This window comes from Castor canadensis, chromosome 11 (assembly GCF_047511655.1).
Source record: "Castor canadensis chromosome 11, mCasCan1.hap1v2, whole genome shotgun sequence".
Taxonomy (NCBI): Eukaryota; Metazoa; Chordata; class Mammalia; order Rodentia; family Castoridae; genus Castor; species Castor canadensis.
Genome location: NC_133396.1, coordinates 443,382 through 471,117, shown reverse-complemented (window position 1 = coordinate 471,117; position 27,736 = coordinate 443,382). Strand labels below are relative to the sequence as shown.

At 46.5% G+C, this 27,736-nt stretch overlaps 2 protein-coding genes across 4 annotated transcripts; both read left to right on the top strand.

Annotated features, from left to right (window-relative positions):
• Fn3krp (fructosamine 3 kinase related protein) lies at positions 1 to 10,347 on the top strand. 2 transcript variants are annotated; one of them, XM_020168143.2, is made up of 6 exons: positions 1 to 220; positions 5,260 to 5,411; positions 5,813 to 5,904; positions 7,155 to 7,237; positions 8,891 to 9,013; positions 9,245 to 10,344. In XM_020168143.2, the coding sequence occupies exons 1-6, from the start codon at positions 80 to 82 to the stop codon at positions 9,581 to 9,583; spliced, it is 930 nt and encodes a 309-aa protein (XP_020023732.1). In that variant the 5' UTR covers positions 1 to 79; the 3' UTR covers positions 9,584 to 10,344. The 2 variants fall into 2 exon arrangements, with proteins under 2 accessions (XP_020023732.1, XP_073900922.1); XM_074044821.1 differs by lacking the exon at positions 1 to 220 and adding an exon at positions 257 to 432 and having other exon boundaries at positions 9,245 to 10,347.
• Positions 10,348 to 16,241: 5,894 nt separating this feature from the next.
• On the top strand, positions 16,242 to 27,612 carry Fn3k (fructosamine 3 kinase). 2 transcript variants are annotated; one of them, XM_020168141.2, is made up of 7 exons: positions 16,242 to 16,496; positions 17,355 to 17,399; positions 18,692 to 18,843; positions 19,928 to 20,019; positions 20,859 to 20,941; positions 26,380 to 26,502; positions 27,200 to 27,612. In XM_020168141.2, exons 1-7 carry the CDS (start codon positions 16,356 to 16,358, stop codon positions 27,536 to 27,538), a joined length of 975 nt encoding a protein of 324 aa, XP_020023730.2. In that variant the 5' UTR covers positions 16,242 to 16,355; the 3' UTR covers positions 27,539 to 27,612. The 2 variants fall into 2 exon arrangements, with proteins under 2 accessions (XP_020023730.2, XP_020023731.2); XM_020168142.2 differs by lacking the exon at positions 17,355 to 17,399 and having other exon boundaries at positions 16,246 to 16,496.
• The last annotated feature ends 124 nt before the right edge of the window (positions 27,613 to 27,736 follow it).

The window sequence follows — 27,736 nt, the reverse complement described above, 5'->3', positions numbered from 1 at the left end:
GCCCCGCCCCTCCGCCGCCGCCGCCGCCGCCGCTCGCTTCCTCCGCAGGCCTGAGAAGGGTCAGCGGCCCGGGGGGAACATGGAGGCGCTGCTGAGGCGGGAGCTGGGTTATGGCTTCGTCAAGGCCACTGGCCACTCGGGAGGCGGGTGCATTAGCCAGGGCCAGAGTTACGACACGGACAGAGGACGAGTGTTTGTGAAAGTGAATTCCAAGGCCGAGGTAGGGGCGGTGGGCGGGGCCGGAGGGCTCGAAGCTGGGGCCCTGTTAGAGTCTGGATTCCGCGCCCGGGGGTTCTGGTCCGGGATGCGGAGCTAGGTTCTAGTTCCGGTTCGGGTCTGGGGTCTGCGCTCTGGTTCGGGGACAGAGCTCAGGTCCGGGGCCGGCTCGTGAAGGACTCCGGGTCCAGGGTCTAGATTCGGGGCTGGGCTCAGGTACTGGTTCCGGTTCAGGGTCTGGGTCGCGTCCTGGTTTGGGCAGGATCTGTGTCTGGGATCGGGTTCGGGTCCGGAATTCTGGACCGGGCTTGGGATCTGTGTATCGGGTCCTCGGTCCGGGGCCAGCTCGCGTCCAGTGCTCAGGTCCTGGTTCGGGTCCAGTGCCCGGGTCGGAGGTGTGTGACCTTTGCGGACCAGCACTGGAGTTGGGGCGCTACCCGTGCGTGACCGCCGCGGTGGTGCACGTGCGTGCTGTGGATGGGGTTCCTGCGATGGGGTTCCTGCGATGGGGTTCCTGCGATGGTCCTCCACTACTTTGTGTAGGGCGAGGTTTTTCGTTGTTTGGTGGGACTGGTATTTAAACTCAGGGCTTCACGCTTGCATAGCAGGTGCTCCATGCTTGAGCTACACCTCCAGTTCGTTTTGCTGTGGTTATTTTGGAGATGGGGTCTCTTGAACTATTTCCCCTGGCTGGCCTCCAACCGTGATCCTCCCTATCTCAGCCTCCCAGTAGCTAGGCTTACAGACGTGAGTCACTGGCACCTGGCTGTGTCTGGTGAGTTTTGAACAAGAGATGAAACCCCATGTATCAAAGACCTGGGATAGAGTAGCCACCCCATCCTATTCTGATTGTGTGTCACTTTCTCAAGGGCCCTGCGGAAAGATCCCAGACCCAGAACCTAAACTTCGAGCCTCACTGCTCCAGTCCTGTCTGCCAGTCTCTGCCTGGGTTTAAGATGGCTCCCCAGGGATTGAGTAGGATTGGGCATACCTTTTCAAATAGATCAGGAGGTGCTTTTTCTCTTACCAAGCTCTACATCTCACACACCCTCGCTGTGCTTTTATCTTTTCCTTAGAATGCTTTTTCTTTTTTAGGCAGCCCATAAAAGGTTGCCCTTGCCAGACACCAATGGCTCATGCCTGTAATCCTGGCTACTTAGGAGGCAGAGATCTGGAGGATCGAGATTCAAAGCTAGCCTGGTCAAATAGTTTGCAAGACCCTATTTCGAAAATACCTAACACACAAAAAAAGGGCTGGTAGAGTGGCTCAAGGTGTAGGTGCTGACATCAAGCCTTGGTACCAGAAAAAAAAAAGAAAAGAAAGCTTGGCCTTGAACTTTCCATCTTCCTGCTTCAGCCTTTCCAGTGCTGGGATTACAGATTTGTGACACTACATCTGATTTAGAATTCATTCTTGCAGTTATTTTCTTTTTTTGTGTGGTACTGGGGTTTGAACTCAGGGCTTTATGCTTGCAGGCGCTCTACCACTTGAGTCTCTCCATCAGCCCTTTTTGTGTTGAGTATTTTTGAGATAGCATCTTGTGAATCATTTGTCCACGCTGGCTTTGAACCACAGTCCTCCTGATCCCTGCCTCCTGAGTAGCTAGGACTACAGGTGCCCAGCTATTTTCCTTTTCTTCCCAGAAAGGAACCCTGCCCTCAATTATGTGGGCTAATCTTACTCTGAAATGCTACTGTTCCTGCCCAGCTTCCAGCCTATCTGCAGAGGTCAGCTCTGTCTCATCCTCTACATTTTTTTTTTTTTTTAGGGATTTGTCAACTATTTGACCTTGCAGTTACTCTTAAATTGATTTACCCCAAGCACCAATACTTATGTAGCAGCACTGTCCCTCCTCACATTGTGCACAGGGCTTCTCTTTTTTGTTTTTTATTTGCTTGTTTGTTGTTCCTTTTATGTGGCATCCATCCTTTACATCTTTTATTTCACTTCCCTCACATTTGTGATTATTCAAAACTTGGCATTGACTACAGGGGACTTAAATATTTTCCATTGGTCGAAATGGAACTACTTAGAGTGATTTTTTTTTTTTTTTTTTTTTTCCCTGATCTGGAGGTTGAGCTCAGGGCCACACACCTAAGCTAGACAGGTGCTCCACCCCTGAGCTACCCACTCATCTCTAGTGATGCTTTTTTTTTTTTTAAGTGGTACTGGGATTTGAACTTAGGACCTCAGTCTACCACTTGAACCACTCTGCCTGCCCTTTTGTATGTTGGGTTTCAAGATACAGGCTTGAGACCTATTTGTCCCTGTTGGCTTTGAACCTCAATCCTCCTGATTTCTGCTGCCTGAATAGCTAGGATTACAGGCATGAGCCACCAGTGTCTGGCTCTACTAATGTTTTTTAAACTTTCTTCTATGCTAGATTTGAATCATTTACTTATTTCATCTTCAAAGCCCATTTTCATTTTGCCAAACCTCCTTCTAGTTCTTTGGCAGATAATTCCATGTCATTTTCTTGCTTGCTCTGGATTATGCAGTGTAAATTATATAGATATTCTGGCCATAGAATAAACAATTGCTGGTTATGTTGAAAATGTGTCTTTTTAATGTTTTACATTCTAGGAGAGAATGTGTTCTAATGTCTGTCCGTCTGTCTGTTTCTCTCTCTCTCTCTCTCTCTCTCTCTCTCTCCCCTGCTCTCATCCAGTACTGAGGTTTCAGTTTAGGGCCTCATACTTGCTGGGCGGGTGCTCTACCACATGAGCCACATCCCAAGTCCTGTCTCTGTAGACTCTTAAGACTACTTGGCTGCTCTCGTTTTTTCTTTTTTAACCCCTGCAGGAGTTGACCTGGTCTAGGTTGTTTTTCTTCTTCATTATTCTTATCTGCCTCTTGCACGTTTGTGTAATTGGTTTTTCTCTCATATTCCTCGTGTAGATCTTTTATAGATCTTTTGTAGAACTACACCCTAATACATTGGGACTACTAACAAGTAGGACTGTTGTTCTTAGCTTAGAAACTTCATGCCATGTAGCAGTAAATGTTTCTGTAAAGGAGCCTGACTTTTATCTGTGTTCACATGCCCTCTTTCACCTTTTCTTGAGTTTTTAAAAAATAGTACCTGTTGCTTTAGTCTCACAACCAGTAGCCTAGTAAAAATGTAGTCAGGGCCCACTTCCTCCCCCTTTATCTTCTAAAGAAAACTCTGTGAAAGTTCTGTTTAAGATACAGTTCTTACCTTCTCATCAACTTGGGCTCTCTAGTTAGTAATAATAATTTTCATAAATGTTTAGAACAGACTGTGTGTTAGCTGCTAGCTCAGTTAATCATGGCATCAAACCTAAGAATTTTAGTATTCCCATTTTACAGATGAGGAAGCTGAGGCATAAAAAGTGTGACTAACTCGCCCAAATCACAGTTAGTAACTATGAGACTAAAAAGAAGAATGTCCACTATTTATAATAACACTGTTTATAATAGCCTCAAATTGGATGCTTTGTTGTTCATCAACATTAGAATGGGCAATTACATTGTGGAATATATACAGTGGAGCACTATACATAGAGAATAAACTGTTGTAGTTTATGCACCAACATAACAAATGCAGCGTGGAATGAAGAAGCCAGAAGCCACATTACTCTGTATAGAACGACCAAGCAGGCAAAATGACTGATGGCAGAAGTGAGGGTAGAGGTGGCTATCTTTGAGGCGTGAGCAATGGCTTTCGATGTAGAGGAGAGAACTTTCTGGCAGTATCTGTACTCTTGATCTGAGTGATGGTTATGAGTCCATTAAATTAGATACTGAGGAGTTGTACTTTTTTTTTTTTTTTTTTTAGTAAAAGTAGCAGTAAAGTTTATTAGGAGAGGAACAGTAGGGAGAAGACAGAAGCATTTCCTGTTCCATACACAGTAAATAGGAGCAAAAACTCCATACTTTTCTGCATATCTTCTAGTGACATTTGCCCTTTAAAAAGGGGGAGTATTTTAAGGGGAAGAAATTACTATGGGAAGTAAGAGAAGACTTCCCTGAGCAATTGAAACTGATGTTAAGTTGAAATCGGAAGGAACTGACTTGGTGAAAGTTGGGAGCATAATGTTCCGAGCAAAGGTGACATTTCCTGTGGGGCTTCGAGGCTTGTAGAGTCAGGGGATAGGAACACAGAGATAGGGAGGGAAGGAAGGAGAGAGGGAGGGTTATGGCCAGAAAGGGATCAAGTCTGTCATTGTACAGGAAGTGGGAAGTGTTACAGGCTCAGATGTGCCCAGGATTAGATTTGCCTTCAAGAGGGACCACTGAGCTGGGTGCCAGTGGCTCAAGTCTGTAATCCTACCTACTTGGGACATTGAGATTGGGAGTATTGTAGTTTGAGGCTAGCCCAGGCAAATTGTTTGCGAGACCCCATCTCTAAAAATAACCAGACCAAAATGGACTGGAAGTATGGCTCAAGCAGTAGAGCACCTGCTTTGCAAGCAGGAAGCACTGAGTTCAAACCCTAGTCCAACCAAAAGAGAGAGAGAGATCACTGCAGTGTGATGAGCAGGGAGACCGTTAGAGAATGGTCACTAAGAATGAATAGAAATAGTAGTCAAGATGAGATGGTTTCCAGTGCCAATGGGGGGTAGCATAGAACTTGGTAGTCCATTTAGGTGAAAGTGACCCCAGGTTCCTGGCATATACAGATGGAGGGCCACCTGTGTCCTGTCTGTGGAAAGGGTTGTGGTTGAGGTCTTGTCTGAGGATGCTGAGAAAGAGAACCCATATCTACAGTCAGCTCTGTGCTCAGGGGAATATGAGTAGATGTCTGCTTTCCTCTCTGGAGAGACTTTGGATTCAAGTACAGCATAAAAGTATGGTACAGTGCTTGGAAGTACAAGCCTGATTATTCCTGTGCAGCTTTAGCACTTACAACTCACTCTGCTGACAAGTAGCTTTGAAAAGACTGTTCATGTCTGTTGAGTCCTCAGTCCAGCATAGCTTGAAATTATAATGCAGAAGAAAACATGTCTATATAGAGTTTTTCTAGTGACCTTGCTCTCCCTTCCTTCCCTCTTTTTCCTTCTCCGTTATTTTTCTGACAGGCCAAAAGAATGTTTGAAGGTGAGATGGCAAGTTTAACTGCCATTCTGAAAACAGGCACAGTGAAAGTGCCCAAGCCCATCAAGGTTCTCGATGCTCCTGGAGGTGGGAGTATGCTTGTGATGGAGCATTTGGACATGCGGTATCTGAGCAGGTCTGTCTTGTTACCATCCTCTCAGGTTAAGTACAAAGACTTTATCTTTCCTCTGTATGGTTCTTTTCTCCTGACGCTTGTACCTGGGGCATAATGTTGAGGAGTATGGTATGAAGAGCCTGTGACTACTTATGATTGGCTCTGCAGAATGAGTGGCATGCACTCTCTGCCAGCCAGAGGCCAAGGAAGGAGGGAATCTCTTAAAGAGATGATGACAAAGGATCGAGCTACAAAGTCAAATGAGGCTGGAAAAGACCCATCAAATAACCGGAGTCCTTTGTCTCCCTCTTGCTTCAATAGAACAAACTTTCTGGGACTTTATGTGCCCTGAGACCTTTCACAAGAATGTGTCTCTGCTATTTGTGTGTCATCTGTTTAGTTGCTGCCTTTTGGTTTTACAGTCATGCTGCAAAGCTTGGAGCCCAGCTTGCGGATTTACACCTTGAGAACAAGAAGCTTGGAGAGACATTCCTGAAGGAGGCTGGCACAGTTGGTAAGGAGCTGGGTGGATCCCAGGGGACCCTCCCTAGAGGAGGACACCCATTTAGTGTGGATTTGGGAATGGGGTTATGTTGTAGCCTGTGAGCATCTATTCTGTGTTTGATGGCAAAGTCATCACCTTAAGGCTGCACATCTGCAATGTAAGTCAAAACAAGTACTTGAAAGACAGGAACTAGTGCTGTACCTCAAAGTTACTTTTACCTCTCACTTGCCAGAAGAAAATCTAGTCAGAGTTTTTCTGGCTTTCTTTGCAAGAGCAGTCTTTTAAGCACAGTGTCTGTTCTTCTAAGAACACATTATTATTGAGGCTCAGAATGATAGTTCTCTGACCTATCTAGAGCTTAGTGTGGTGTTAGCACTGAGGGAGTTTTCCAGTATTTTAAACCTCTAACAGTTGATAATCCCATATGTAACCCTTGTGCTGACGCTGCTAGCCCTTGTGCTGACTCTGCTAGATAGAGTTAGAAAGCAGATAACCCAGAATTTAGTGCACAGGACCTAATGACAGGTACATATCCTATGAGGTTGTACTTACAAGAGCATCAGGCTGCCTTTCCTGTTCCTTCTAAGCTGCATGGAGTTTAAGTAGTTGGGCTTTTCTTTGAGTTTTGGGAGCTGCACAGGATTGAGACTGTTTCAAAGTAATGGTACTTGCCGGATGTTGGTGTCTCATACCTGTAATCCTAGCTATTCAGGAGGCAGAGATCAGGAGGATCACGGTTCAAAGCCAGCCTGGGCAAATTGTTCACAAGACCCTATCTTGAAAAAAATCCATCATAAAAAAGGGCTGGTGGAGTAGCTCAAAGTACAGGCCCTGAGTTCAAGACCCAGTACTGCAAAAAAAAAAAAAAGCAATGGCACTATGTAGGACACTGAAAATAATCCTTTCCTTCTTTCCTTATGGCTTATGGGGTAGATTTTTTTTTTTTCTTCTAAAGACCATCAATTTTTTTTTTTTTGACACACTGTTATCTACCCCCACCCTACCCCATGTATCCTCTGGTACCACTTCTGGGATAGCTATTGTCCTTGGTTATTGAATATGCTGGAACAGTCCCTGTTCTGAGTGACCTGAGGGTTAGTAGAGACTGAGGCCCTTGGGTGAGGACATGAGATGGTCCTTACCACTACCACACTGAGGTCAGGCCTCGAGGTGACTCTCAGCTCCAATAATAGGGCCTAAGGGTCTCTTGGAACAATAGAACTAACTGGTGATCTTTCTTTATTTCCTTTGCATGCAAGGGAAAGGAGGTGGGCAGGAGGAAAGGCTGTTTGTGGACCAGTTTGGGTTTGATGTGGTGACATGTTGTGGATACCTTCCCCAGGTGAGTGACAAAGCCAGTGCTTCCATTTCACAGTCAGATCAGTTGTTCAGATGCTGCAGAGGAAAGTGCCCTCTTACTTTTCTGTGAGATTTTGCAAGTCTTTGTACCCACTTTTCTTTACTGATTTGTAAGAACTTGACATGAGGTTTACTCACATTATATACTACATAAGCATGGGGAAACAGAAGGGCCAGCCATTTGGGTTGCAGATTTCAAGTGAGAAAAAATTAGGAAATTTTAGAAATGTTTTCTTTTAAATATAGTCAGCCCTCCATGTCATGAGTGTTGCATCTGCATATTCAACTAAGTATATGTTGAAAATACTCTGGAAAAAATTGTGTTTGCACCGAACATGGATAGACTCTTTTTTTTTTTTTTTTTTAATTTTATTCAGGCAATACTGAGGTTTGAACTCAGGGCTTCATGCTTGCTAGGTAGGCGCTCTACCACTTGAGCCATGCCTGGACAGACTTTTTTCTTGCCATACAGTCTAAAAACTGTTTACATAGCACTTACATGAGGTATTATAAACAATCCAGAAATGATTTAAAGTATGAGAGTGTCAGGGGGGAGGTGAGGATTTTATGCAAATTCCACACCATTTTATATAAGGATTTGAGAATTCCAGACATTTGGTATGGGGGTCTTGGATTCAATCCCCAATGAATGCCAAGGTCAGAGACAGCACAGCGATAAGGGAGTGTCCTGTCAGGTTTATTGTTTTAAGCCTGGTTTCCTGGGAGTTTCTGGGGAGTTCTGCTTGCTGTCCAGCAAATGTGGAGTGGATTGGACAGCAGCTCTGCTTTCAGAGGCCAAGCAGGTGGCCCCCTCAGGAAGAGTTACTAAGAAATCTAGAAGACTTCCAGGGTGTCCTGGTGGGCACAGGGGCACACATTTTGAAATGTTGTAGGAGATTGTCTGGAAACCTGCCTCAGGACCCTGAGTAGTATGCTTTCTTGGTCCTGCCTGCCCCAAGGGGTGTATCAGCAGCACTGCACCTTCTTTTCTTACCTGTAACTCACTGTACAGGTGTGTTTGTGTGCATATGATGCTCTATCCTCTATCCTCTGGTGTCACATCCTGCTCCATGGGCTGCTCTACTCTTATGTCTCTGTCTTGCTTCCCTCGAGAGTGGTAAGCACCTGTGGCCTGGACATCCTTTCTTGGAGGTTTTTTTTTTTTTTTTGTCTTTTCTTTTTTGGTGCTGGGATTGAACCCAGGGCCTCTCACGTGCTAGGCAAGTGCTGTACCACCAAGCTACATCCCAGCCCTTGGAGGTGTTTTTGAAAGAGGCTTCACATGATTTTTCTCATTATCACTTTCAGATAGGGATCTTCTGTGGCCAGGCAGCTGTAGGCAGATAGTCAAAAATGAGTAATGGGGTCAGGGAGAGTCAGCTAGCTCTGGCCTCTGTGTTCCAGAATGAGTATAATTTAAAGAAAATGTCCCAGTGCTCTTTACTCTTAGAAGGCTACAGAGGGGATCCTGCAGTGTGCCTGCTTCCTACTGCTCCTGTTCCTGAGGTCCCATGCTGCCTGGTCATCCCTTACCCTCTTAAGCCTTTTGGGACCATCATACTTTCTGCATGCTCTCCCTGCAGTCCTTTTCATTCTGGGATACTTTTGCATTTCTCCTTTACTGTCACTTGAGCAGGTGAATGACTGGCAGAAGGATTGGGTCATGTTCTATGCCCAGCAGCGCATTCAGCCCCAAATGGACATGGTGGAGAAGAAGTCTGGAGATCGGGAGGCCCTTGAACTCTGGTCTGCTCTACAGGTGAGCAGGGCCCCTGTTGCGTGACTGGTGTCAAGAACATGCCCCACTTGGCCCAATGTAGGGGAGTCTGGTTCTGGACAGGATGCAGAGTGCCTTGTCAGTATCCTGTCCAACCCCCTCCCCCCGCTACTGCCCCGCCCCAGCCAGGCATATCTGAGCAGTACTTAGGAAAACATCTGCATCTATGTATGTATCGAATGCTTTGCTAAGGCTCCATCTTCCTCCCTGCAGTTGAAGATCCCTGACCTGTTCCATGACCTGGAGATCATGCCGGCCTTGCTCCATGGAGACCTCTGGGGAGGGAACGTAGCAGAAGATTCCTCCGGGCCCATCATTTTTGACCCAGCTTCTTTCTATGGCCACTCAGAATATGAGCTGGCGATAGCTGGCATGTTTGGGGGCTTCAGTAGCTCCTTTTACTCTGCCTACCATAGCAAAATCCCCAAGGCCCCAGGGTTCCAGAAGCGCCTGGAGTTGTATCAGCTCTTCCACTACCTGAATCACTGGAACCATTTTGGATCTGGGTACAGAGGTTCCTCCCTAAACATCATGAGGAATCTCGTCAAATAAGTGGACTTTCCCTTGGAGGGAGGCGTCTTTGAGGAGTGTGCCTCAAGCTCAGGTGTTTTCCACGTGGCTGGAGCTGCTCCGTTCCACTTAGTGGCTTGTCTTCAAGCTTTGTAAAGTATGAAATATATCTGAGGAGAGGTCTTGTCCACTGTGTCAGACTTCCTGGCTGGATCAGGCCACACTGGTGATATGAACACAGGGACCTATGCGGCCTGGGGGCATTGAACCATGCTCTGCTGTAAAGATAGAGAACTGTATGGGCATTGTAGGGGAGTGGCCAGTGTGCCCACTGCCCTCTCCTGCCTGCTTCTGTGTCCAGCAACATCTCTGAGCTGGTCATGATTATGCTTCAATGAGAAGACTGAGTCCAGACATGGAGCCATCTTATCAGAAGCTTTGAATAATGACCAATTTCAAAATCAAGCACATTCCTTTTCTTTGTGCATCATCCTGGTTGCTGCTGCAGGCTGAGCAATCTGGAAACTGGTTCTGGGACCGACCAAACTGCCAGCCTTAGGTAAATTGGATAAATTTAGGAGCCTTGAACTGCTCCTGTTATCACCATGTCTCGTGTGCTGTTTTCCAAAGATTGCTGAATTGTCAGTCCTTTAAATACATAAAATAAGCATTGAACTAATATTTTTTCCATTCTTAAGTATTGTAGTGATCAGAAATTTCTTGAATGGCATTGATGCTAATAAATCCTTTTGCCTAAAAATTCGAATAAACTTTCAGTGGTTTCAGTGATACTACCTTATGTATCATATTCAACCATTTACCTTAGCTGTTTTCCCAGAAATACATAGGTATAACTGGTGTTTCTTCTTTTTTTTTTTTTTTTTCCCTCTGGTGGTACTAGGGGTTGAACTCCAGCATTTATTGATTGAGATGGGGTCTTAGGAACTTTCTGCTCAGGCTGGTCTCAAACTGTTATCCTCCTGATTTCTGCCTTCCAAGTAGCTAGGATTACAGTGTGCACCACTGCGCCCAGTTCTGTTTCTTAAAAGAGCAACTTTTTTCTTTTTATTCAAATGAAGAATAGCACAGAGCTTCAGACTAAGAAGAGGAGCATCCCGCAGACTGTTGATGGTATTTGACAAGCAATGCTGTTTAACTGCTATTTCTTACTTGTGAGATTTGTAAACTGGTAAAGAAGAATGAAAGTAGCAAGGATTGTATTAGGGGAAGAAGCCAACTGGTGACTGTGTCAGGTTTTATTCAAGTCTTGGAAGACACGAGGGCATCACAGAACTGAACTGAAGAGGGTGGATTTATTATTTTCTTGTTTGTCTGTTGTTTCTGTTACAGATCAGGGTCTCTTAGCAGAAGCAGAACTGATGCCTGAAGAGTTCCAGCTTTTGTGGGAAGGGGAGGACCATGACTTTGCAGAACTTGTTTTCTACCTGGTCATTCCTGGACCATCATTTGCCAGTGTTTTAGCTTAGTGCTCTCACCTTGGGGAAACTGGCAACCATGTTCAAGGAAAATGATGCCACTAGAAACTTCCTCATAACAGACTCTGCTGCTTCACTGCCTGCCTGTCATAAACATAGGCTCTGCTTCCAAGATGGCTTAGGTTTGGGCTGCGCTAGACTGCAGGTCCTCTGCAGACACGATTACTCTATATCAGAAAGCATCTGGAAACCTGACTCGGGGCTCCTTCACTTCTGTGGTTAGCCACAAAGCAGCAGATTGGCCAGCGGGCAGGAAACTGAGGGAAATGTGAATTTGTTTAGTCTGAGAAGGTCTTAAAAGAGGAGTCCCCATTTCATATTCCTGAATTTCACAGGTGAATGCCTCTGACTCACAAATCAAAGGCAAAGCAGAGGCCTCTCAGCTCCTGATGGGAGTTCTCACAGGCCCTTGTTGGGTTTGGAGAGAGTGAGGTGGCTTCCCTGGATTGTTGGTCACTGGAGGAGCTGGTGGGATGTGGGACTGCCTGAAAAGGGAGTGTGGCTGAATGCCCTCTCCTGAAGCATCCTCTTGGGGCTGTACAAGGCATAGGGGATCACTGGTCTGCCTATGAGAGCCCTCTGTTCTGCAAGGCGCTTGGGGTTCTGGACATCATTCTGTGTTAGCACAGCAAAATGGGAATGAGAACAGAGATGAAGCTTTCCCCACTGGTAACAGGAAGGACAGTCCATTCTCTAGAGGGATATGCCTTCTTTCCCTTCTGGTATGGCCATATTGCTTCTCAGGAAAGGCTACCATTGAGCAGGGAGAGCAGCACTGAGGTGTGGTGGGCACTTAGCTGATGAACATCTTGTGGTAGTTTTTGGATTTTGGGATGCTGTGGTATTTGTTGACATTTTAAACTTTACCATTTGTTACAATAGCTTATCCTAGTTTTTGTTTTTATTTTTGTGGTACTAGGGATTAAATCCAGTTCATTGTACACTCTAAGTAAGCACAGTAGCACTTGAGCCATGCTCCAGTGCTTTCATATTTACTTTGGTTTGTTTGTGGTACTGGGGTTTGAACTCAGAGCCTACAACTTGAGCCTGGCTTTAGTTTGTTGTTGAGGCAGGATCTCGCCAATTTTTCCAGGGTTGGCTCCAAACCCGTGGTCCTCCACCCTACACCTTCTGAATAGCTGGACTATAGGCATTCGTCACCTTGCCTGGCTTAATATCTATCTTTGTACCTCGTTTTGTATTCATTATTTTATGTATGTGATGTTTTTTATAATGCCAAAATCATACAAGCTTTAGGCCCAAGGGCCCCTGGCTCTGCCCAGAGTTGTCTTTTGTATATAATAGCTCTCCATGAAAAACCTGTACACATCATCTGAGGACAAGCTTCCCAAGCCCAGTGTTTGGGCTAGCTGAGCCAGAAGTGGGGGAAGGAGTGAGGTTTCATTTGGAGGCATAACTCCCTTCCTTCCCATCCTTCCCTTCCTTCCCTTCTTCCTTCCTTCCTTCCTTCCTCTCTCCTGCCTTCCCTCCCTCCCTCCTTTCCTCCTGTTCCTCCCCTCCTTTCCCCTCTCTTGTCTTCCCTTTCCCTTCCTTTCCTTCCCTTTCCCTTCCCTTCCTTTCCTTTTTCCTGACTAGGGCTTCACATGTGCTAGGCAAGTGCTCTACCACTACCACTGAACTATATTCCTAGCCCTTTAAATTATTTTATTTTGAGATGGTCTTGCTAGGTTGCCTAGGCTGGCTTTCAACTTGTGATCCTCCTGCCTCCGTCTCCTGAGCAGGTGAGGTTGCAGGCATGTGCAACCATGCATGTCTTGGAGACATGATTTCAAGAGACAGCTGTATAACCAAGTCCTAACAGCAACCTGGTCCTGGCTCTTGGAGAGCTGATGTCATGGGGAGACCTGATGCTGGATACAGCCTTAAGGCTCTGTGGTGAAAACAGGACCTGGAAGTGGCTCATTGCATTCAGGGAAGCTGTGAGCATCACTAGAAGATGGGAAGTCCCACGAAGTAGCTGCTGCCCTGAGTGCCTATCCAGGACCCTCAGGTCTCATCTCCAGGTCCAGAGGCAGGGCTGTTTTACTTTTATTTCTTACTGAAATTAGGAATAGTAAATCAGGGTACACCTTATTCTTGATCTACCAAGAATATTTCCATAGAAGGAAATTATTTGATGATTGCAGTCTAGCCTTGCACCCCAAAACTTTGTGTTTTGCATCTTTTTGGTGAAAATGGACCTAAAACATGTACTTTTCTCCTTAAGCAGAACCTACTCTTCCAGCACATTTCCTGTTCCAGGAATGGTACCTTTCATCCTTTTCTTGGGCTGTCTGGATATCTTCAGGTAGAAGTCCTACCTGGCCGGCTGATAGGACTCCTCAAGTTTGAGTTGTTCAAGGAGGGCTTGGCAGAAGTGGTCAGGGTGAAAGGCCACCACAGGAATAGCACAGTGCCCAGCTCCCAGGGCTTTCCACTTAGGCCTTCAGGTGTGACCTTGAGGGAGGGCGAGCCCAACGTGACCTTGCCTGCAGAAAGTCAGGGTATAGGTGTTCTAATCTCACCCTGCCTCCTTCCTCCCACTCCTTGTAGGCTCCCTTATGGCCTAACCCATGCAGAAGGCCAGATTCTCAATAGAGTGAACTGGTCATGCAGCAAACCTTTCCCCCCCCCCACCATCCTGCTTACCAGCTCACCAGCCCACACGAAAACCCCAGTCCTCTTCTGTGCCTTAGATCCCCACCCCCGCCCCCAGTTTAGTTTACCTTTTGCATCATCTAAGATACAGATCTTTAAAAAAACTGTGTCATAATTTACACACCATAAAATCCACCCTACTGATATTTTAAGAGATTTAGTATCACATAGCCATCCTGCCCCTGAATCTTCAGTAGCTCATTGGCTCCAAAATAAAAGATTTCCTAGTCTTCATTCATTCCCTTGTTGTCACGGAAAACTGAAGACCCATATGGCTCTGTACACCCTTTATATATAATCATTGACTGTCATGAGTTCTACAAAGGAAAGGTCAAGGGGCTGTGAGGACTAGGTTTTCCATCTTGGAATGACCTAGTTGCCTGTCCAGGGATGACGGCAAACTTGACCCAGTCACCTCTCTGGTGAATTTTCAGACACCAGTGACACACAGAAGACCCTAGAAGCCTCCAGAGAGAACAGTTTCTACACAGACTAAGAATCAAAAAGCCTCAAGTATCTTAACATCAAAACAATCTGGCAAGCAACAAAGCCTTCTCAGTCTGAAAGAATAAGGTCTGATCAGCCTGGGATTTGAAACAGCTGAACAGGTCTGGGGATACAGTTCAGTGTTAGAGCACTTGCCTAACGTACAAGGCCCCAGGTTCAAGCCCCAGCAACACATGCACAAGCACGCACGAGGTTGGAATATAGCCAAACAGCTAAGAACAAAGAAAAGAATTTTCCTGATGATACCTGTCCCGATTGCAGGGCCAGCCTCAAATGGAGAACTAAGAGGAAGATACCAGATGGTAGATGGCGATCCCACCTGACTTCAGCAGAGGTCTTGCCACACCTGTCAGGTTCCCTTCTTTGGTGTGGCCTTGCAGAAAACCAGTAAGAGGAGGTAGAAATGGTGATGTTTGGCTTTTGGGACAGGTCAGAAAAGCCTTTGTGCCTGCTGGTTCTGGAACCCCGGCTCTCAAGTTGCTTGCTCTGGGAACCTGGTCTCCATGCTTGGGGATGCCCACACCACAGCAGGAGGCCCCATTGTTATGGCAAAACTGTTTTCAGAAGATCTTGGTCCTTGTGTTCAAAATGGAAGAATCCAAGCAGAACATGTGGATGGAGTGAGGTAGAATAGCTTTATTGAGGGAAGAGGAGTCACCCGTTCTGCCAGGTGAGGGAAGGGAAGAAGGGCTGGGGTCTCTTGGTAAGTTGTTTTTATACCACCTTGAATTTGGAGAGGGGGACAATATCTTCACCAGGCCCCTCTCACCTGTAGGCTAGAGGGAGGAGCTCTTGAGCCCAGAGGGGGAGCAGTCCCAGACTATCCCTAAGAGCCTGCCTCAACATGAGTGTGTCCTGCTCGACAATGACCATTGAGCCCAGGTTCCAGTCATACTGCTGTGTGCCAGACGCAATAATTAAAAACCTCCCCTCTCCTCTCTCCTCCACTTCCCTCTCTCCCTTTCTTTTTTTTTTCAGTACTGCGGATTGAACTCGGGGCCTCTCCTTGCTAGAGAAGTGCTCTACCAGTCCTTTTGCTTTTAGTTTGCTTTTGCCTGGGTCAGCCTTGGACTCCAAACCTTTGTCACCCAAGTAGCTGGGATTACAGGAGTGCACCCACACACTGGCCAGAAAGACTCACTTTCAAATCTGCCACCACTTCCTAGTGCTGGGACACTGGACGTGCTATTTGGTCTCTGTGCTTCAGTTTTCTCCCTGGGAAGGTGGGACCCCTCACAGAATGGTTGTGAGGCTTAGCTGACATTTCACAGTGAAAGCTTATCAATGGTATCACTAGTCCCAGGGCTGTTTCTAGGCTCTTTATTCTCATGTAAGGGAAACAGCCAACCCAGCGTGAGGGAGGGGCTTCCTGCTCTTGGAGGGAAAAGTGGGGCAGCCCCTCTGTCCTGCTCCTGAAATCCACTTTAGATTACTTCAGCCCCTGTGAGCGCTCTTGTGTGCACATGGCACCTCTGTTGAAGCTCCCTTCTCAGGGTGGTCTGTGATCAGGAACCCCACCCTGGGTGGGGCGGTTTGCTGTTATCACAGCCCTCAGAGCAGCGCGCATCTGGGATGGGCCAGCCCCACTTCATTAATAGTGCCACTGGGGGCTGGGTAGGACACTCAGGAGACCGACCCCCCGCCCCGTCTGGATGGAGGGTGAGAACATAGGCCTGTGACCTGCCTCCAAAGAATGCCAAGGTCTCTGGACTGAGTTCCGAGTTCCCAGAGTAGGAAGGGGTCCTGACCCAGGTCTTCCCTGGAGGACCACTGGCTTCCATCTGTGCGGGGAGCTCAGGCCAGATGGGGCCAGATGTCCTGGGGCTGTACAGGCTTGCGGTGTGGACAAGGGGTGGTGTCACCGTGTTCTGTTCCCCTGGCTTTCTAGAGCCCCCAGGACCAGGGCTGGGGTCCTAGACTCCCGGGTGAGCCCGGCTGTGGTGGGAGAACTGGAATGGGCGGGGTAGGGAAGGGCAAGGCACCGCCCCAGCCCTGTCCCCGCGGGCGATAGTGCCCCCGCCCGAGGGAGCGCGCGCCGCGAATGCGCGCCGAGTGGCCGCTAGGAGCCTGCAGGCCGCGCCCCTGCGTCCAGTCCCTGCAGCGGCCGCGCTGCGTCCCCTGTCTCCGTCCCTAGTGCGGCGCCCGCGGTCCCCATGGAGCAGCTGTTGCGCACCGAGCTGCGCACGGTGACCCTGCGGGCCTTCGGGAGCCCCGGGGCCGGCTGCATCAGCGAGGGCCGCTCCTATGACACGGATGCGGGCCCGGTGTTCGTCAAGGTCAACCGCAGGACGCAGGTGCGCAGCCGCTTGAGTGGGGTCTGCGGTGGGATTAGGTTGGGGGAAGGGTAGGGAAAGGGACAGTTCTCTGGGCTGGGCCTGGTGTGCTGCCCGATGCCCACAGGGTCAGCCTGTGGCCGGGGGCCAACACCTGCAGGATGAGACTGCCAGCTGTCTTGGGGCTGGTATTTTTGTTTTTCGCGTAGCCAATCAGTTTTCTTCCTTTGCCTACATGCACGGGCTTTTTGGCTGTTTTAACTCTTTGACCCATTTCGCGTGGGGGAGGCTAGGCCTAGAGCCCTGTTCCTCTCAGGCCTGCGTCCTCCCAAGCGGGTGGAGGAGACAGGGCTCCCAGGGCTACGCTAGCACTGGAGTCCCCCTTACCATGCTGTGTTTTTCCTGATATGTATGACCTGCTTAAAATATTCCTGTTTAAGAATGTATGGAAAACCGTAACACAAATAAGAAAGACAGCCATAGGCCCTGAGAGCAGGCAGGCTGCTTTTGGCAGAGCCTGGGCATGACTCCACCCTAGGTAGGCTCTGCAGCACCTGAGGTGCCGTACTCTGTGGGCAGCCAGGGCCTTTCCAAGTGGGAATGGAGCCAGGATGGGGGCTGCTGTTGCCCTGAATTTTCTGCACGGTTGGCATCAGACATCCTCAAGGAACCTGGTTTTGGTAGCAGAATCCCTCAAAGTAATGTCCCACCCTATCTTTCCCCCTGAAACTCAGTGCCTGCACACAGTTGGTGCTTAGACAATGCAGGAGAGCAGGTGGATGTGAGCAGTCTGAATCCTGGGTGTTTTCCCTGGGAGCATAGCTGGAGCCTGAGGACTGCCAGCCCCAGGATACTCCACACCCCGCCTCACAATTCCAGGTGCAAGCTGGCAATTTGAGGATACCTGCCTGGCTTTCTCCTCAGGTACTTTGAATTAAAGGGTTGTGGAATTCAGCCAGGTGTGGTGCCTATAATCCTAGCTACTCAGGAAGCAGAGATCAGGAGGATTGAGTTCCAGGCCAATCTAAGCTAAACGTTTGTGAGACTCCATTGCAACCAAAGACTGAGCGAGGTGGCATGTGCAATGGCATCACAGCTACTGGGGAAGGCAGTTTAGGGTGGCCCCGGCATAAAGTGAATCTCAAATAAATAACCAATGCAAAAAGGGCTGGTGGAGTGGCTCAAGTGATAGTGTGCCTGCCTACCAAGTTTGAGACCCTGAGCTCAACATCTAGTACCACCACCAAAAAAAAAGGAATTCTTTTGCTGTGTGATAATAGGTGCTTTGGTCTCATTTAGAAGTTTATTTTATTTTTTGTGGTGTTGGGATTTGAACCCAGGGCCTTGTACATGCTAATCAAGTACTTTACACTGAGCTACACTCTCAACCCAGGAGTTTAATCTTTTTAAACACACAATTCTATAGGCAAAAGTATTCATGAACCACATTAATAAACCCAAGGGCTTTACATCAGTGGTAGAGTGCTTGCTTGGCACGCACAAGGCTCTGGGTTCTGTATCCACTGCAAAAAAATATTCATGTTTTTCACCAAGGTATAGCTAACATCAGGGAAGGGAGTAATTTAACTCTGGGATGTTTGTGGGGATGTTCTAGAAACAAGAAGGTCCAGGATGAGCTGGGCGTGTGGCTCCTTCCTGGATTCCCAGTTCCTGTTGGACTTGAGCCAGGCCCGTGACCTCCCAGCCCCACCTTTCCTGACCCAAATGTGTCCAGGTCACTTCCACCATGCCTTGGCCAGGCTGCTTTGCTGTGGCTGCCCCAACTCAGAGATGGTGAGGAGAGCAGGTGCCCTGGAGTTCCCAGCCAGCCCTACCCTGCCCCTGCCCCAGAGCCCTGGCTAACTCATACCAACCCTGTATCCCATACTACCCATTACCTCCTCACGGCCTATGCCTCCTCACCTCTACTGCAAGGGCTTACTGTAGGGCCACAGCACTCAGTCTATCAACCCCCAGACTCCTCAAACACCAGGCTCAGCCTCAACCTTGCAACCTTCCTATCTGAAGGACAGGCCTCCTTGCACCCCTCTGAGGGGTGGTATCTTGCTGGTTTTCAGTAACTGTAGGCCCTAGACTTGTGATTCTCGCATGGTAGCTTCTATCAGGAACCTCGAGTACCTTGGCTTGACTGGCAGGGCCCCTGTTGGAGTCAGACTTGCAGAGCTAAGGAAGCTCATGGCGGTGTTTGGATGCAGGCCCGGCAGATGTTTGAGGGGGAGATGGCCAGCCTAGAGGCCCTCCGCAGCACAGGCCTGGTGAGGGCACCTCAGCCCATGAAGGTGATTGACCTACCAGGAGGGGGAGCTGCCTTTGTGATGGAGCATTTGAAGATGAAGAGCTTGAGCAGGTGAGTGTATGTGTGAGAGAGGACACATATATGAACACAGAGAAAAAGAGACAGAGAGATACATGGAGACAGACAGGGAAAGAGACACAGAGAGAGGCACATATATGTGTACACAGAGAGACAGAGACAGACAGATGGAGGGAGAGAGAGACACACATGCATAGACAAGAGAATACACAGAGACAGGTAAGGACAGAGAGAAACACAGAATGAGTGATACATAGAGAAAGAGAGACATGTACACAGAGACAGGAGTAGAGAGAGAGAGATACATTTTCTCTTTTTTTTATATAACAAATGTGTATGACTTTAATAATTAGAAAAGAAACTTAAGACTCCAGATAATAGATCAGCCTTGTTCAGCCCAAATTGAGCTGGTATTAGTGCGCTATGTAGTACAAAGCAAGGGGTGGATCAAACCCACTGTCATAGCCAAACTAACCCAAAAAACCAGTCATACACCAGAAAGCAATAGTCTTCATTAAGAATGGACTCTGGTAACTGGGCTGGGTTATTCAGGCAGCTCAGCAGGGGCTGTTCCCTGGGTACAACTTTGTTGTATAAAATGTGAGTAAAAGAAGCATAGAGGACTGGCGGAGTGGCTTAGGTGGTAGTGAGCCTAACTAGCAAGTGCAAAGTCCATAGTTCAAACCCCAGTATTGCAAAAAAACAAATGAACAGACAGATCACTGAAAAAACAAAGCAAAAAAAGGAGGCATTGAGCCATTGAAAATTCCATCAACAAGGAGTGGCCACAACTTGTATCTGATTGTCCTCTCAGTGTTTTGTCCCATATGTGGTTGACATTTGTTTCTGTAGAAGATGTGTTTTTACTCACTCTTCCAGGCTTTGTGCCCAGTACCCAGTGCCTGCTGGGATGGTTGCAGGACTTCTCACGTCTCTTTCTGGAGATCTTAGGCTACTTTTTTTTTTTTAAAGTATCATTCATTACCTGGCATTCACTTTTTACTTTTAGTGAATGGAGAGTAGTTCTTAAAGTATTTAAAACATTTATCAAAATGGAACACTCTGGGTAGTGTTATTTGTTTGCTATTTTAATTGGCTGCATTTCTTCTTTCCTCAGCCAGGCATCAACACTTGGGGACCAGATGGCAGATTTGCACCTTTACAACCAGAAGCTCAAGGAGAAGCTGAAGGAGGGGGAGAACACAGTGGGTGTGTGCAGATTGCTCTTGGTACCCTGGACTGAGTCGCACCAGCTACTCTAGATCAGTGCCCATGGTACTTCTTGTGGCATTTCAATAACAGGCTGAATTGCATGCATCTCTTTTACAATGCGTTATGAAAATGAGATTATTAAATAAGAATTCTGATGGAGCTGGGTGCTGGTGGCTTATGGCTGTAATCCTTGCTACTCAGGAGGCAGAGAGTAGGAGGACTGTGGTTCAAAGCCAGCCCAGGCAAATAGTTTGTGAGACCCCATCTTAAAAAACCCCATCACAAAAAAGGGCTGGTGGAGTGGATCAAGATGTAGGCCCTGAGTTTAAGCCCCAGTTCTGAAAAAAAAAAAGTCTGATGGAGCTGATAAAGCAGTAGCACTGTTTGATAACCTCTTTCATGCCCAGCCCTGATGTCTGAGCTGGTTTCATGAGAAGATCAGTAATATTGATAAACTTTTAGTCAGACTGATCAGGGCTAAGAGGGAACAGAAATTATCAAAGTCAAGAATGAAAGAAGGTCAGGTGCCATGGCTCACACCTGCAATCCTAGCTACTCAGGAGGCAGAGATCAGGTGGATTTTGGTTCAAGGCCAGCCTGGGCAAATAGTTCACAAGACCCTATCTCAAAAAACCCTTCATAAAAAAGGGCTGGTGGAGTGGCTCAAGGTGAAGGCCCTGAGTTCAAACTCTAGACCACAAATAAATAAATTTTTAAAAATTAAAAAGTGATATGGCAAGTACCATAAGAAAAAAAAAGTGAGGAATGCAACCTGGAGTAAAGAAGGTTTTAGGGAAGGGTGAGCAGCAACCTGAGGCCGGGTTCTCTGTTCACAGGTCGCAGGGCTGAGGGTGTTGAGCCCCAGTGTGTGACCAAGTTTGGCTTCCACACGGTGACGTACTGTGGCTTCATTTCACAGGTGAGTTCTGCGTGAGGACGTCCCTGCTTAGCCCTTGACCATCCCCTAAACCCCCCATGCTTTGGCTGGTGACCACTCTGACACCTGGCGATGGTCACCTGACCCCTTGTATGTGACAGAGTGCCAGTCTCCCAGGCACCAGCAAGATAGACCACCTGATGTCTAAAGGCAGACTGCTGCTCCTGCTCCCTGAGCTGGGCTTGGAGGAGAGGGGAATGGTGCGGCTAGGGGAACAGCCCTCCAGGCAGAGGGAACATCCGTGCAAAGGTCCTGTGCAGGACTGAAGACAGCAGGCGGGGGGAATCATGCAGGGTCAGGGATCTAGCCCAGTCATTCAGCTCCTCTTCCACAGCCTTTAAAAACTGTTGTTGTTTATTGAGATACAATTCATATAACATGAACCCCACCATCTTAAAGTGGCCATTCAGCAGTTTTTAGTGCATCACAGTATAGACCCATCACCACTGTCTCATCCTAGAACACTTTCATCACCCAAGAGCAACTCCCAGGGGCAGTCACCCTTCTTTCTCCCTTCCCCAGGCCCTGGCAACCACCAGTCTCCAATCTGCTGTCTGTCCCTATGGATTCTCCTATTTTGGACATTTCCTATTAGTGGAATCCGGCCACGTGTGTGTGACCTTTTGTATCTGGCTTCTTTCACTTCGTACAAGTTATAGCGTGTGTCGGAATTTCATTTGTTTCTATGGTTTAATGATGTTCCATTCTTTAGTTAGACCACATTTTGTTCGCTGTTCTTCTTTTATGGCTGAATAACACTGGGTCCTCTTGAATCACCATTGTAGAAACCTAGGAAGAGATCTCTCAAGAAGGCTTATTCTTTGGATAGCCCACCTGTCTGACACTTGCCATGGAGAAGCTATTTTTGACCATATTTTACGTCATTAAGGACAGAGTACCCAACATATGAGAGCTGATCTAGTTGAAACCTGTTTCTTCTTCTTCTTTTTTTTTGGCAGTACTGGGGTTTGAACTCAGGGCCTTGGATTCTCTAAGCAGGCACTATACCGCTTGAGCCACTCCACCAGCCCTACCCATTGTTTTTTGAAGGGGCAATACTTTCAAATCTTCCCCTCTGTGAAACCTGTCCTGGCTAGGCAACAAACAAACAATCAAGTATTTTTTTCATGTTAATTTCTAGCAAAAAAAAAAAAAAAAGCATGCTGATGTTTTACTGGGATTACACTGAATCTATACAGCAGTTTCGGGAGAAGTGACACCTTAATAATAATGAGACTTTTCACATATGAGTGAGTTATATCTCTACATTTACTTAGGTTGTTTCTAGTTTCTCTTAGCAGTGTTTTGAAGTTTTCATGAACAAGTGTTTTTTTTCACATCTATTGTCAGGTTTATTTATAACTATTTCATAGTTTGTGGTGCTATTAAAATGACTTTTTAAAATTAAAATTGCTGGGCGCTGGTGGCTCTTGTCTGTAATCCTAACTACTCAGGAGGCAGAGATCAGGAGGATTTCAGTTCAAGGCTAGTCTGGGCATAGTTTGCGGGACCCTATCTCAAAAAAACCCTTTGCAAAAAAAAGCTGGTGGAGTGGCTCAAGGTGTTGGCCCTGAGTTCATACCCCAGTACTGCAAAAATAAATAAATAAATAAAATTATCAGGTTTTTTTGTTTGTTTTTTGTTTTTTTGGTGGCTAGTATATAGAACACAATTACTTTAGGGCTTAAGTGGTAGAATGCTTGCTGAAAAAGGTCCTGAGTTCAAATTCCAGTATCACTAAAAAAAAAAAAAAGATGTAAAACACGATTACTTTAAAAATTTATTTTTGCAGTGGTGGGGACCAAACTCAGGGCCTTGAGCATGTTAGGCAGGCACTCTATCACTAAGCTACGTTCCCAGCCATTAAAAAATGCAGATTTTTGTGTATTTATCCCATATTCTGGAATCTTGCTAAATCTAATTAATTATGGTGGCTTGTTTTTGAGACCCACTCTTTTTTTTTATTTTTTGGTTGTGGTACTGAGGATTGAACCCAGGATCTCCTTCTGGTAGGGAAGTGCTCCACCGCTAAGCTATATTCCCATCCTAGCTTTTTTATACAGTTCCATCACATTTTCTGCATAGATGACCATGATTATTGTGAGTAAAGATAGCTTACTTCCTTTCAATTTGTATTCTTTTTTTACCTCTCCCTTGCCATATCACTTTTTAATTTTTAAAAATTTATTTATTTGTGGTCTAGAGTTTGAACTCAGGGCCTTCACCTTGAGCCACTCCACCAGCCCTTTTTTATGAAGGGTTTTTTGAGATAGGGTCTTGTGAACTATTTGCCCAGGCTGGCCTTGAACCAAAATCCACCTGATCTCTGCCTCCTGAGTAGCTAGGATTGCAGGTGTGAGCCATGGCACCTGACCTTCTTTCATTCTTGACTTTGATAATTTCTGTTCCCTCTTAGCCCTGATCAGTCTGACTAAAAGTTTATCAATATTACTGATCTTCTCATGACACCAGCTCTTTGTAGATTGATTTTCTCTACTTCATTTATATCTGGTAAGATCTTTATAACTTCATGTTTTTCTGCTTTTCTGTTTTTAGTCATTTAAGGTAGAAGCTGAGGCCATCAATTTGAGACCTCCTTTTCTAATGTAGGCATTTTGTGCTATGCACTTTCCCCTAAGTACTGCTTTAGTACCGTCCTTCAAATTAGAAGTTATGTTCTTTTCACTTAGTTCAAAATTCTTTCTAATGTCCTTTAGATTTCTTCCCTAACCATAGATTTTAGAAGTGTGTTATTTGGGCTGGGCACTGGTGGCTCATGCCTGTAATCCTAGCTACTCAGGAGGATCATGGTTCAAAGCCAACCCCAGGCATAGTTCACAAGCCCCTATGTTGGAAAAACCCAACACAAAACAGGGCTGGCGGAGTGACTCACATGGTAGATAGAGCACTTGCCTAGCAAGTATGATTTGCTCTGAGTTCAAACTGAAGTACTGCCAAAGAAAAAGTGCATCATTAATTAGTTTTCAAACACTTGGGATTTCCCATGGATTTTTTTTTTTTTGCCTTGCTAGGGGTCAAACCTAGGGCCTTGCACATGCTAGGCAAGTGCGGTACCACCAGAATCATTTCTAGTTATTGACTTCTAACTTAATTCCACTGTGGTCAGATAATACACTCTGAGTGACTGGAATTCCTTTTCATTTATTGAGGTTTGTTTTAAGGCCCAGCTTATGACCTATCTTGGTAAATGACCCATGTGTGTTTGCAGAAGTGCATATAAGGCTGTTGTTGGTGTAGTGTTCTGTAAATGTCACTCCTTCATAGTTAGATGACTGTGTTGCTTAAATATTTTCTGCCTACCTGCTCTGCTTACTACTGAGAGAGGGCTTAAAAGCTCTGGCTATGTCCTAGTCTGCTAGGGATGCCATACAAAATACTACAGGCTGTGACTTAAACAACAGACATTTGTTTTTCACTGTTCTGCAGCAGGAGCCCAAGATAAAGGTGCAGGTTCATTTGTTTTCCGGTAAGGGCCTGCTTCCTGGCTGGCAAGATGGTGACTTCTTGCCATGTCCTTACATGTTTCTCCTCAGTGTGTGTGCATGGACAGAGGAGTAATCCCTCTCTATTCCTTATAGGGCCTCTAATTCTCCCAGAGTAGGACCTCACCCTTCTGATCTCATTTAATCCTAACTACCTCCTAAGAGCCCTACATCCAAATACAGTTACCTTGGGGGCTTCGGCAGATAAATCTTGGGAGGAAACCACGGTTCAGTCCTTGAACTTGAACTCCTCTAGACTGTGATTGTGGAGTCATCAACTTTTCTTTGCAGTTCTATCAGTTTCATTTCTATGTATTTTGAAGCTCTGTTTTCAGAGAATCAACATTTAGGATTACTATGTCTACTTCATTGTTTACCATCTTTTCATTATGAAATGACTTTCTATTTATTTGTTTATTTTTTGGGTTTTTTTTTTTTTGTGGCACTGCTGTTTGAACTCAGGGCTTCATGCTTGCTAGGTAGGTACCCTTACCCTCTTGAGCCACTCCACCAGCTCTTTTTTTGTGATGGGTTTTTTCAAGATAGGGTCTCACAAACTATTTGCCCAGGGCTGGCTTTAAACTGCCATCCTCCTGATCTCTGCCTCCTGAGTAGCTAGATTATAGGTGTGAGCCATCAGCACCCAGCTAGGATTAGGGTTTTTGAACTCAGGGCTTCATGCTTGCAAAGCAGGCATTCTACCACTTGAGCCACACCTCCAGTCAATTTTGCTTTGATTATTTTTGGAGATGGGGGTCTCCCAAACTATTTCCCCAGACTGGCCTTGGACCATGATCCTCCTCATCTCTGCCTCCTAAGTAGCTAGGATTACAGACATGAGCTACCATTACCTGGCATGAAATGACTTTCTTTATACTTGGTGATATTCTTTGCTCTGAAGTCTGCTTTGTCTGGTATTAATATAACTCTCCAGGTGTCTGTTGTGTGTGTGTGGTACTGGGGTTTGAACTCAGGGCCTCTTGCTTAGTATTCAGGTACTCTAACACTTGAGCCATCAGCCAGCTCTTTTTGCATTGTTTCTTTTTGAAATAGGATCATCAGGCCTGGACTCCTATTTGTGCTTCCCATCTCACCCCGGCCATTGGTTGAAATGGGGTCTTGTGAACTTTTTGCCTGAGCTGGCCTTTAACTTTGATCTTCCCATCCTCTGTCTCCCAAGTAGCTAGGATTACAGGCTTAAGCCACCATTCCTGGCTTCTGCATTAGTTATTTTTCAGGTAGGGTCTTGCCAGCCCGGGGTTGGCCTCAGACCGTGATCCTTCTCCTATGGCCTCTGGGTAGTTGAGATCATAGGTATCTCCCACTACACCTGGCCTGCCCTTTTTTTTTTTTTTTTTTTTTTCGACATAGAGTCTTGTTGTGTTGCCCAGGCTGGTCTGGAACTTGCAATCCTCCTTCCTTAGCCTTCCAAGTGCTGGAATTACAGACAGGCATGCACCACCACACCCTGGCTCTATTTCTGGTTTTGTGTTGGTTCTTACTTTATTAGTCCAATTTTTTGATCTCTATCATTTAACTATTTATTTATTTTTATAGGGTTTCAAAATTTATTATTTCGGTGGTAGTGGAGTTTAACTCAGGGCCTCATACTTGCTAGTTAGGTGCTCTACTACTTGAACCTCTCCACCAGCCAAGTGTATTTATTTTGGACTATTTCCACTTATGTGTTTATTTATGTGTTTGTGTTGGAGTACATCACCTCACTATGTTTATTTGTTTCCCTTTCCCTGCTTTCTTTTGTATGAACTGTTTTGATTCCATTTAACCTCCTAATTTGACTCACTAGCTATGGAACTTGATATGTTCCTTTAGTAGTTGCTCTAGGATTAAGGAAGATCCCATGTATAACTACCCTGTGGCTCAGCTGTAGCACTTGTCTCTTCTCTTTTTGCTCAGGTAAATGAATGGCAGGATGACTGGCCAACCTTTTTCACCCGGCACCGGCTCCAAGCACAGTTGGACCTCATTGAGAAGGACTATGCTGACCGAGAGGCACGAGAACTCTGGTCAAGGCTCCAGGTGGGCACAGCAGTTACTTTTCTGGGAGAGAGGCTGTCCTCTCAGGAGCCTGTCCACTGGAGAACAGCCAGAGTTGGGGATCACTGGCACTGGAACACAGCTGGTTAAATCGCAGGCACATTAGTGACATTTTTGACTCCAGAGTGCACTTCTCCTGCTTTAGGTCTCCAGGAATTGAACCTGAGACTTTTCTCTTGTGGAGCAGGTACCTGGCTCATGAGTGTTGGTCTTCACTTGTGTCATTATTAGTACCCTCATCCCCCTTCCACATATGCTTCATTCACCCTTAATGAAGATGTGGGTTCCAGCATGACTGGTTTCAAAACATAACTCTCAAGGGCTAGAAACACAATTCACTTATCAATCCAGGGTAAGCATGTATCAAAGAAATTTCATTTAACCACAAAAGAGAAGCAGATACATAAGGGCAGTGAAAAAAATGGAGAGTTTGCTAACTTAGATATAAAACTGGTTCATATTCTGCAGAACAATCAAAGGAACCTGTGAGGTTCTCTACTGTGTGAAAATCATCAGTTCTGCAAGTCTTGGACACAAGTTAATTGTCAAGGGCGAGCTAGATAAAGTTCAGTTCCCTCGAAGTCAATGGTCCTCATGTCTGGGCTTGGCAGACTGTTTGGCTGGATCCTGAATGAATAGGCAGATCTTTGATAACTATATGCAGTAATTGCTTTCCTAGGTGAAGATCCCGGATCTATTTTGTGGCCTAGAGATTGTACCTGCCCTGCTCCACGGGGATCTGTGGTCCGGAAATGTGGCTGAGGATGACTCGGGGCCCATTATTTATGACCCGGCTTCCTTCTATGGCCATTCTGAGTTTGAACTGGCAATCTCCATGATGTTTGGGGGGTTCCCCAGATCCTTCTTCACTGCCTACCACCGGAAGATTCCCAAGGCTCCGGGCTTTGAGAAGCGGCTGCTGCTGTACCAGCTCTTTAACTACCTGAACCACTGGAACCACTTTGGGCGGGAATACAGGAGCCCGTCCCTGGGTACCATGAGGAAGCTGCTCAGGTAGCAGATGCCAGACCTCTCCCCAGCACCCCACAAGGCTCTGGCCTAATAAAACCAACGCGAGTTCCAGGGTTGCAACCGTTGTGTGCTGGTTTCACCTCCGACCGCCTCTGGGCTAATTTTCTAGGAGCCGGGCCACACGAGTCCCCTCCAAAAGGATCACCGCATGGCTATGATAATCCGGGCAGTGCGGATAGGTTTA